We start from the raw sequence: 11,493 nt of genomic DNA, 5'->3' as shown, positions 1-11,493 counted from the left end.
CTTAAAAAGGAAAAAAAATATTAAAAATGAATGTACATAGATCGGCGGTTCAAACCGTAACCGTCAGTTTTTTAAACTGCAATCGAAACCGTCATTCAGAAGGTTCGGTTTCGGTTTGACATTTTGATAAACCGTAACTGACGGTTTGAACTGTTTTGGTGTACCTGATATAACCAGGTTGGAGGTACAACATAGCTACTCTAGAATACTCACCTGCTTAGCCGAGTCATACCCTATGCTTAGATGCCCTTGACCAAAAATTGTTGTGTGTGCTACGGTGTGAATTAATATGTAATAGATCTAAATATTTTCAATTTGTGATAGCAATCATGTACTCTAACGACCAATATAATTCAATTTAGTCACTTATGACTTTATTAGACATCTACTAGTTGATGTTGGACTATAATAGTACATATATCATACAACTTATCCAAGTCATTTTTTACTTGGTTAACCATTCATAATAAATATGTGTTGTTTACCTTTTCTGACAATTTGAGGTGTCACAGGAAGATTATGATAATGATCGCATCCTTAGTTACCGTCAACAAATGAATATTTTGAACAAAAAATTATTGTTCTCCAACCACATGTTATTGGAGCATATATACTCTTTACTGAAGCATATGAGACTATTATTATAAGTAGTTAAGATCCGCGCTAGGGTATGTCGATATTTTATGTATGTACATAAGAATGTGATCTGGGTACAAACACCTACATGCGAGGTATAAATAATGGTTTCTTAGGTATTATTTGTGTATTATCAGGTATCTTCAAGTGTAGTTAATTTCAGTTATTTTTATGGAGAGGGCCAATTCGCATACTTGGTGAGAACACTTCCTCTCTCAGCCTTGGTGAATAAATGTTGTTGTGTGTGTTACGGTGTGGATTACTACGCAATATGTCTAAAAAATAACCAATTTGTGAGAGTAGTGATGCATGAGTAACAACCAACAAACTTAACAACGTCATTTCTTACTTGTTTGGCCATCTATAGTAAACATGTGTTCTTTTCTTTACTTACATGTCAGGGAGTCGTGAGAACACAATAATGATGAATTTATCTCTGGTTACTAAGAGCAATTGAATATGTTGAACCGAACACGATCCATTTTTCCTACCATATATAACCAGAGCATATATACGCGTTAGCGGAGCATATGACTTTATATTGCAAGTACATAATACTTACACTAGGGTATATCTTTAGTGCACATATGCAACAATATCCTCGAGGTACAAACACCGGTAGTCAATGTATAATTGGTGGTTAATTAAATATTATATATATATAGCTATAGGTATTTTAAAATGTAGTTGATATCAATCAATCTCCCAACGAAGAAGACAATTAAAGCACTCTGTGATACCACTACCTCTATCAGTGGGGTATATGCATGAATGTTAAACTGATATATGCATAAATGTTAAAATGATATATGCATAAATATTTAGAATGCGTATTTAAATAATTTATTTTTTATATATTTACTTTTTAGGTGTATTATTATAATTAGAATTGTTGAATAAGAAAAAAAAATGACTCTATCTGTTTTTATTAATTCTTTTAAAAAATTAATTTACTTTTTTTAATAAAACTATATTTATATTTATTTTATTTTCACGTTTTAGAATAAAAAAATAAAAATATTAGTAAAGATTAAAAAATATATATATATTTTCTATAGAATAAGGATTTGTTTGTTTTTTGAAAAAATTTCAACATATTTTTTTACAAAAATTAATATATTTACGCACACTCATGATATTTATATTATCTATATATATTTTTATATTTCACATAAAAAAAAAAAATTCTTTCAAATCAAAACACAAAACAAACGAACCCTAATCTTTATACATAGTAAGTATTTAAAATATATAAAATACTATAAATAAATTTTATTACTAGTATTAATATTTAAAAAAAAGAATAGAATAATTATATATATATAGATAGATAGATATTTATTGTGCTAATATTATATTGAATCATATGATAAAGTTTATATTATATATAATATTTTTATAATATTTACGTAATATTTTATACTTCCTCCGTTCCAAAAGAGTTGTCTTGTTTTTTCATTTTCGTTCATCTCAAAACAATTGTCTTATTTCCTTTATTTAGTAACCGTGGTCTCCACTTTATAACAAAATTATTTCTACTTTTCCAAACTACCCATAGTTATTACTCTACCATACTTTTAAAATCGTTCAAAAAGTAAAGAATTTTTAGTCTTTTATATTCTATTTTATATCCTACTTTTAATTAAATACTATTATTTCTTAATTCCCGTGTCAACACCCAGTAAGACATCTCTTTTGGGACATAGGGAGTATTATATTAAATATAATTATGAATTTTGTACAAAAATAATATAAATTATTAACATCAAATTTTTTCATTTTATAGATAGAATTAAAGGAGTAAGTAAACTAATATTGATAAAATGATATATATAATCATTGTTGTATTTAAAATCTATATATTTAATTTTCTATTGCAATTTTTTTTTAATATAAATTTGCAATTCTATTGATTGAATGAATATATACATACACATATATATATATATACACATATCATGATTTTATTTAAATTCTACGCATCAATTTTGGATTGTATTTCAATAAATTAGTCATATTGTAATTTTTATATTATGTACATTTTATTTTTACAATTAGATTCCGATAATACAATAATTTTAGTGCAAATTTAGAAATCTCAATGAATATGAATAAATTTGAGGGGAAATAAGAGCGATCGATTGCATGAAGGAGGAAAAATTTCAATATATTGTGGTACATGAACGAGAATGAGAAGTATGTAATTGTTTTTTTTTGTTTCATCCCATAATAAAACATAATTATAATTATTTATTATTATTATTATTATTATTTTTTAAATACACATACAAAAGTACACAAAACATAAATAAAGGTATATAGTAGAACAATTTAGGTAGAGCGAGACGTAGTATAGGTAGAGCAGAATGTGTTATAAGTATATAAAAAATATTAAAAGTATTTAAATATATTTTAAGGGTACATCATATTTATACTATACTATTTAATGAAAAAATAAAAAAATAGGGATTAAATCTAAATCAATACTGAAAAGGAGGGAGTGCAGATCAATTTTTTAATAATGGGGACTGAATATAAATTCTATATTACTGACAGGGAGTGCAGACCAAGTCTCCCTTTCTTCTATCTCAATTTGAATATTTCTAGATATATAAAAAATATTGAACACGGGCGTGTTCATATGTACACCACCTTGTTTATATAAATATAACAATAATTTTTTTAATTGAAGCAACATGCTTATATTGTAATTAACTTTGCCGTGTTTGTTCCATTTTATACGCCATGTTAGTTTCTGTTCTGTCGAGCATGTTTCGTTGAAATTTTAACATATTCGTAATTATTTATTATTGATAATTATTTATTAATGAGACTAAAAATGAAAAAAAAAAAAAATTAATGAGACCAATATTGATATTTACTCTTCTTTTTTATTTATTTATTTATTTATTTATTTATCGGAATGTTTACTCTTTTATTTATATGTAGTAAGGCCCTACCAAATATTTTTATGCCCTAATCCACAGGACAGCCGCACAAGCCACGACACAAACACACAACACACACTCGCACACGGCGGCGACGGAATGGGGAAATGGTAAACCGAGAAAGGTCGAAAATGGCGGGATTGTCCGATTTAGAGTTGCATTTTGACTTCTATGGCGCCTATCACAGCAATCCGATTAACATCTTCATCTACATGATCTTCTTGTGGTTGATTACTTTTATGGTCCTGCTTGTTTGCATTTTATCCCTGTCGTCGCGTGCTCGCTCATTCAGTTGGGGAACGGAGGCGCCTGGCTTTCTCTTGACCTGATTTATGCGATCTATTACGTGAGTTTGGATAGGAGAGCGGGGGCTCTCGTCGCCGCTCCGATGTGCTTCCTTTGCAAGATTGGGAGCAGTACTTTTGGCCATCGCCTCGGGTTTAACATGGCGTGGAAGGTAAATTTTGGGGTGTACGGTTTTGTATCTCCTGTTGTGGAGATTTTTTGCTCGAATTGGTTTGGTATTCCTTTGATTCAGTGGATGTGGAGATATTTCAATTTTTCCGTGGATTAGTCCTAATTTGGAACTTTTATGCCGAATTAATTTGGATTCTGTTTTGAGTTTTCGATCATGATTTTTCTTATAAGTTTGCTGTTATGAAATTTTGAACGGTATTGGTTGAATTTGGATTTTTCTTAGATTGAATCTTATATCATAGTTTGCATCATGATTTGTTTGTTCCTGTTTGATTCATATGCTTGTCCTGATGTCAAAGGTGCTCACGTAAGGATATTACTATTGACGTTCTTTAGGTATCAGGTATGTAATCAAAGGCTTCAAACTACAGCTGCATAACACATCCAACTCAACAAAGTAAAATAGTATATGAAATGCTCATTCACGAAATTGTATAGTCTCTAAATGAGAAGCCACTGTTCCGTTGCAGATTCAAATCACAAACTTAGTTCCCATAAGACTTATGTTATGCAGAGAGCTTTATTCAACGAGGGGTGCATTTTTGTTGGTGACCTTTATATAAGGTTTGTTGGTATGAGGGCAAGATGCTTATGTAGACTAAGAGGTGAAGCTATTGGTGATTCATCTTCTCAGAAAGTGGATGGGATTATTATTGAGCTTGTTTATTTGCACAAGGAGAAAGAAGCACCAATAGCAAAGTTGTTCCAGGGTAAATGCTTGAATGCACTTACAATTGGTGGTGGCCTTGTCCTATTTCAACAGGTATCTTTCTTTGTTGTCTCACCTTAAAGTTTCATTGTGTGAAAAAAGAATTGTGGATATAATGAATATAAACTCCAACCTCTAACTTACTTTAAAATGTAGATTATTGGGCAACCAAGTGTATTGTAATATACTGCAACTATTTCTCAGGTATATTTCTGCACTTTACTTTCTGTTTGGTTTAATTGTGTTATGCATTTTAGGTCCCAATGACTATGTTTAGGTCCCACTTTACTTTCTGTTTGTACATAGCAGCAGTCAAAGCAAATTTGTTGGACAAAGTTGAATCGAAGCTTACTTCACTTGTTGAGCGTCAAATAAAAGCCCTCCGTGACAGAAACAGGTCCTGCAGTTCAAACAGTGATTTTGGCTCGGCTTTGAGTGGTAAGTGGTGATTTTTTTGTTACTATCTCCACGGTACTTGAAACAGTTGATCTTTATAGTTATCTATTCATGATGATGTTATATGTTGATCAAGGTTGGTCATGTTCCTGGCTTTGGTTACTGTAACGGCTTTTCTTTTCCTCTCCTTCGCTTTTGATAAAATAAATCTTAATGCTTATTTATTTATTTTTTGATAGATTCAAATAACGATGTTCCTCTGCAGATGGATCAGATGGAGAGCACTCACCGAGGACACAGAAAATAATTCAGGTATTAAATATGCTTTGTGATAGCTCTAAAAATAAAAACAAATTAAAACAAATTGGATGGTTCTTCTTCAGAGATGCGTGTCATGTTTTTGTTGGTTATTTTTAACTGATATGAAGCCAAATATAAGAGTTGTTGATCGATTCGAGTAGACGATAACTAGAATATTGACCGATTGTTTTAGGGGCCTATTTACATTATATTTACTACATTGAGTACATTGCGAACTTCCTATATACAAACTAACAACTGTTATTGTTGTATTAACTTAGAATGAGATGATTATCTTGTTTTTTCCTTTACTTGTTCTTAACATTGATAAGAGTATACTTTGTGTTTTGACTTCAGACAATACATGGTTTAGTGCAAAACTGTTTATGCCAATGTGTTGTTGATAATTGACTGATAGCCATTCGTAGAGGGATAATCCACCATGCATTTACAAGGAAATAAAACATATAGCCTACAACTGGCCAATAAGAGAGTCATGATAGTTTTTAGGTTCTCATACTCATTTGAATCCAAAATTGTAATAATGCTCAGAGTTAGTACAATGTATTGACTAATGTGTATTAGTTACTCTTGATTGACTCACTTTTTTAGAGTTAAAAGACATTATAGATATATATGTGCGTTTCTCCCATTTAACTAATGCAAGCTTAAGTTTGAAATATGATTTCCATTCCTTACTAGCAAACCTTTACAAACAATTCTATTTATTTATTTTGGAGAACAAATGATTATGATGTGTTCCTTCATATGATATTTTCCTATGTTATTTTCCTTCATCCCGTGTAATTTGAATCAATTTTTTTATTTTTTTTTTGTGTTACTATTTGTTGCTTCACTATGTGTAGGACTCCGTTTAGTTATCGATGTTGTGTGCTTACTTTGTAGGTGATACAAGAAGTGTAACACCCCTGCCGGCTCAAACCGGAGCGTCACCGTCACGCCACACCGGAAATCTCTTTCATCAATCAACGAGCCTTAAGTTTTGGCGCTAAGGCTAAAACAATAAATACAAACAACTAAATAGGGATTTAGAATTAAAGCGCATCGGCTTATAAATTAAATAAGTAGAGTTCGAATAAAAACATAAATTGGAAATAGTTTAAAAGACATTAGTTTTTAAACATAATTAATGAATTTTAAAAGCATTTTAGAAGTTAAAGTAGTTATAGTTTCCCCCAATGGATCATATGACGTGGATGCATTATTTAGATATAACAAAGACATCATCACCTATAAAAAGGTTGTAAGAAGAGGGTCAAAACAACGGTTGATTAAGCGCAATTAATTGAAGATAAATTAATACGGTATAATGCTACAAAATTATTTGAAGAAGATAATTGAAAAAGATGACACATATCACATAAGGGAACTCATACACACGAGTCGCCTCCCTTATATCTCATTTTCATTTTCTAATAATAGTGATGAGCACATTACGGAGAAAACTCCACTAGGCCTTAATCAGGGCCGGCTCGATCAGGTTTTTTAAACTTATTACTTCGTATGACACGTTATATAGTTACATAGGGGAGCAAATTATCCGAATCCGAATATCCTATCTAAACCAAACTGAAATTTAAAATTTAGTTTGGATTTTTTGGATTTTCGGATCGGTTCGGATTACAAATTTTAAAAATTTTGGATTTTCGGATCGGATTGGATCGGTATACTAAAAATTCGATTCAATCCGAAATCCGAATTATAATTTATTAATATTTTATATTATATATTTAATATTTTAATAAAAATATAATATTTTATTATAAATATAAAAATAAAATTACTAATTAAGTACTAATATACAAAGCAAAGTCCAAACCAAATAGACAACTTTCGAGGAAAACTCCACAATATATATCTAAGGTTCGAAGTTCAAAGTACATGTAAATAAATTTATTTATTAGTTTGCGAGGGGCGCCTAACGGCTCACAACCCTCCAGTATAACATACCAAGCACGGATGACGGTCCAAAGACCTTTTTCATCGTGAATAACTGGCACTTAGGATTCACCCAAAAAGGGAATCCGCCATCTCGATCCCTCAACCTAGCTCATTCGGAATCTAATTCGAGGTTAGCTAGTTATTCTAAAATACCGGTATACTCTCATGTGTTTGCAAGGCACAGAGGTGGAAGACTATGCCTTATCATTCAAACGATCGACAAGTTGATCGGGCTCGACGGATAGTTTCAATTACCAATTTGACCCAATACTCAACATGTTATTGGCAAATTTAAAAAAAGAAAGATTTAAACTCAAAACATTCCAATTGCCAACATTTAACCAACCAAAAAGTGAAATATGAAAACCCAACAAGTTCGTTATAATTTTACTTTATTTCGCCAAATAAATATTCGAAAAATATGTCCATCCCAATAGGCATAAATCTTTTCTAAAAAAAAACCATAAATCCGTTAGGGCAAAACTAAGGTTTCAAACTCATTCCACAAATTCTACGATTTTTAATTTAAAATAATATATTTATCTTCACAAAAACCTTAGGGGACATGTAATCAACATTCTAGTAAAAATTTGCAAAACTTTAACACTTTTAGGACAAATCTATTTAAAAATAATTTTGAAAAATATCAATAGAAAGGTCTCTAGAATTAAAACATATCATCTATCAAGATTAATCCCACTTACGATTAGACAAAGACCAAAAGGAAGAGTTTTGAAGGAGAAGAATTTTAAGGAAGAAGAGGGGGGCTGGACGGCGCTGGCTGGCGTGTCTGCATGCTGCTTCTATTTTTTTTTTCTTTTATTTTATATTTTATTAAACATAAAAGACTTTGACTTTTATTATTTATTTTAGGGCCCAAATTGGTCCAAATTTAATTTTTATTCCTCATTTAAATCCAATTATTTAATTTCTTATACCAAGAGTTCAAAATAAATTAAATCCAAAATAATATTGTCCGACTCTGGCGTCGGACTCCGGCGAGCTACGGTAAACTTCTGACGATTATTTTACAGGGTATTACAAGAAGACTTTCTTACCCCATATGTACATGTCTTTTCAAAGAAGAGAGCTCCTTGGAAGTTTAAGACTATCTATAAAATTGTGGGATGAGTTTATAGGACAGCAACGATGACATTTCCTCCTCTAATAAATCATTTCTTTTGGATTGATTTGTACCGGAATGAGAATTTCTAGACTTATCTATTTACTTTTAGCACAATATTTTTATTTTTAATATTTATTTATTTTTTTCATCTTTTGGGAATTGATATTTATAGGTGCCTTGAGTGATAAAGGCTATGCAGTTTATGGTTGTATAGTTGTTTCTAATTCTTTCAAAAGAGTTAAAACTTGGATTATTGAATTAATTTTTTTTTCAATTTTTATACGGAATTTTATTTGGGAAGTTGGCTAATATAATTTTGTAGCCAAAATTCTTTTGTTATTATTTTTCTTTTGTAGCTAAAATTATTTTGCTATGAAAATTATGTTTTGTAGTTATAAATGTTTTGCTATGAAATTATACCTTTTCTCTACAAAATTTGATTTTTGTAGCTAAAATTATTTGGCTACGAAAATTCTATTATAGTGCTAACACTCTTTTGCAACAAAACTCTATTTTCATAATTAAAATACTTTGGCTACGAAAATCATATTTTGTTGCTAAAAGTAACTTTTGCTATGAAATTTTATTTTCATAACAAAAGAATTTTAACTACGAAATTATATTTTTGTAGCTAAATTTCATTTATATACTTTCATTACAAAAAACTTCTCTTTCACTATGAATGACTAATTTGTCGCCAAAGACCTTTAATGACGTGGTATAGGCAACAAAATATACGACGAAACTCATTTCATCGCAAATGACTTTTCGCTACAAAATTGTTATATCTTGCTACAAAATTTTTCGTAGCTAAATATCAATTTTCTTATAGTGCTTCTGAGAATCAGGCATCAAATTATTCCGAACATCCGTCTCACACAATTACCAACCAGCTTCATAGTCCTCCGCCATCGTCGTTGTGGTTGCTGCCACTTCCATTGGGCCTTGAGCTTTGATCATATGGTATCATTGAGCTTGACCCCACTTCGTACAGATGATCCGTACCAATATTGGGAGCCGGCCGAGTGGCAACGGGCATTCCACCAGTCATATTCTTCATTAAGGATTCCATGTCATTTCCAAAGGTGGTCACAACTCCTCTCAACCAATTGAGTTGCTCATAACTTAGCCCCTCCATACCTGATGGTATCATATTTTCTCTCATCCTCAGCAATTTTTCGTCCCGTGCTTTCTCTACAGCTATCTCTGCTTCCAGTCGAGCCAAATGGTCGAGCTCGTATTGCCGAATCCAAGCCAAATTTCGACCCTCTCTCCACTGATCACCTCCACTTATATTATCTGGGGTAAGGAATTTGTTGGAAACAGAATCGTACTTGGATGTCCGAAGGAATGGGCTTTATCACTAGGAGAAAACACTACGACGCCATCCTCTGCACCCGTCAAAGTGCATAGCTCGCTTGCTTTCTTAAAAACTCCAGACCGGCGCTTCGAGAAAGTGACTAGAAGGTTGGTCTCCTTCTCTATCTTTTGCATAGCGATCTTGCGACGGCCAAGCTTTCGACGGGATGAAGATTTAACTTGATATCTAGGAGTGCTCATAGTGTCGAAAACGAACAAGAAGACATGCTTGTACGAGCTTAGACAATAAGATAGAAAAAAAACAAAATTATTTTATTCATTGCTAAAATTTTGTGTATATTTTCATGTATGGATATCCTAATATTTATACTAGTTTAAACTTCCTTTGATTACTTTATTATTATTTTTTCTAAGGAAAAGTGTATTGATTTCCTAATTCCATTTTTTATTTATAAAAAAATTGGTTTTTTTTTTTTTTTTTTTTTTTTTTTTTTTTTTTTTTTTTTAACTTTGGTGTTTTGTAGGGAAATTGAATTGATGTCCTAATTCCACTTTTTATTTATGAAAAATTTGTCATGTAAATAACCAATTTTATTAGATATAGTTAATAAATTTTGGATACTACTCTTTTCCTAATATTTGACCTAAGAATAAGAGATATGGTGTGATAGTGTGGGTCTATCTTTTTTTTTTTTTTCTTTTTTTTTTCTTTTTTTTTTTTTCTTCTGATTTCATTTTTAGAAAAATTCAATATACCATTCATTTCCCTTAGAAAAGTAGTAACTAACAACTAGTTTAATTTTCATAAATCAAAGAAAAACTAAAACAAAATTTAATTATCAATGCGTTGTCCTTATTGTAGCTATTGCGTTGTCCTTGTTTTTGTTATTAGTAGTAGAAGTAATAGTATTAGAATATATATATGTATATATATATAGAGTAGAAGTAATAGTAGTAGAATATATATATATATATATATATATAGTTGCATGTGTATCTCAGGATTTTGCAAAATTTGATGTGAAAATTAGCTAGTGCTAGATATATATATAGTGTTTAAATCGACTAAAATATTTACAATATACATCAACAATAAAAGGTACAACATCTATATATATATATTTTGAACAACTTTTTAACCTTGAAAATTTTAAAATAAATTATAAGAAATTTAATCATCATTGGTAAATAAAAGGGATCTTTAAGAAAATTATAAATTATAAAAACCTAAAGAAAGTCTACAAGCTCCGCAAAAGAAAATTTTCAACATAACAGTTACTTTATGCTCGAAATAATCTTAAATATTTGTAAATAATTTACTTCTTGAATGTGTATGTAAAAAAAAGGGGTTAATATAAAAGTATTATAGCTTCGCGGAAACTAAGAAACAATGATATTGAAAAATCAATATCAAAAGTGTGGAGTTTCATGGGGTAGTCTATTCTAGTGTAAAATGATATTTATATCGAAGAAAATTTCTGAACCACTAAATAGCGTATCCATTCTTTATTAAATTTTGATTCTTCCCATATCATTTTATGTTTATAGCCATACATATTATTTTGCATAATTAAGAAAAAAAATCATGACAGATATGTTTAAAATATTGAAAAGATCTA

General features: G+C 30.3%; 2 protein-coding genes across 12 annotated transcripts; one reads left to right on the top strand and one right to left on the bottom strand.

Annotated features, from left to right (window-relative positions):
* Positions 1–3,624: 3,624 nt before the first annotated feature.
* LOC127244374 (uncharacterized) lies at positions 3,625–6,649 on the top strand. 11 transcript variants are annotated; one of them, XR_007837180.1, is made up of 7 exons: positions 3,625–4,041; positions 4,398–4,458; positions 4,532–4,824; positions 4,927–4,974; positions 5,080–5,208; positions 5,432–5,478; positions 6,373–6,649. XR_007837180.1 is itself a non-coding variant. In XM_051264877.1 (5 exons), the coding sequence occupies exons 1-5, from the start codon at positions 4,776–4,778 to the stop codon at positions 6,388–6,390; spliced, it is 294 nt and encodes a 97-aa protein (XP_051120834.1). In that variant the 5' UTR covers positions 3,625–4,775; the 3' UTR covers positions 6,391–6,649. The 11 variants fall into 11 exon arrangements, 6 of the variants coding, with proteins under 6 accessions (XP_051120834.1, XP_051120831.1, XP_051120829.1 ...); XR_007837179.1 differs by having other exon boundaries at positions 4,361–4,404; XR_007837176.1 differs by having other exon boundaries at positions 3,625–4,404.
* Positions 6,650–9,449: 2,800 nt separating this feature from the next.
* On the bottom strand, positions 9,450–10,114 carry LOC127244128 (agamous-like MADS-box protein AGL62). The gene is made up of 2 exons (XM_051264462.1): positions 9,919–10,114; positions 9,450–9,853 (listed from the first exon to the last, which is right to left on the bottom strand). Exons 1-2 carry the CDS (start codon positions 10,112–10,114, stop codon positions 9,450–9,452), a joined length of 600 nt encoding a protein of 199 aa, XP_051120419.1.
* Positions 10,115–11,493: the final 1,379 nt, after the last annotated feature.

Source organism: Andrographis paniculata, unplaced genomic scaffold (assembly GCF_009805555.1).
Source record: "Andrographis paniculata isolate CXL003 unplaced genomic scaffold, ASM980555v1 Contig9END, whole genome shotgun sequence".
NCBI lineage: Eukaryota > Viridiplantae > Streptophyta > Magnoliopsida > Lamiales > Acanthaceae > Andrographis > Andrographis paniculata.
Note: the sequence above shows the minus strand (reverse complement) of the source record. Positions and strands in the feature narration are given on the sequence as shown.

Coding starts and splice junctions, on each gene's coding strand:
- LOC127244374 (XM_051264874.1), top strand. CDS start 4,776: ATGCTTGAATGCACTTACAATTGGTGGTGGCCTTGTCCTATTTCAACA. Junction 4,825..4,926: donor GCCTTGTCCTATTTCAACAG/GTATCTTTCTTT, acceptor TTTAAAATGTAG/ATTATTGGGCAACCAAGTGT. Junction 5,209..5,431: donor TTTTGGCTCGGCTTTGAGTG/GTAAGTGGTGAT, acceptor GTTCCTCTGCAG/ATGGATCAGATGGAGAGCAC.
- LOC127244128 (XM_051264462.1), bottom strand. CDS start 10,114: ATGAGCACTCCTAGATATCAAGTTAAATCTTCATCCCGTCGAAAGCTT. Junction 9,854..9,918: donor CGTCGTAGTGTTTTCTCCTA/GTGATAAAGCCC, acceptor TCCTTACCCCAG/ATAATATAAGTGGAGGTGAT.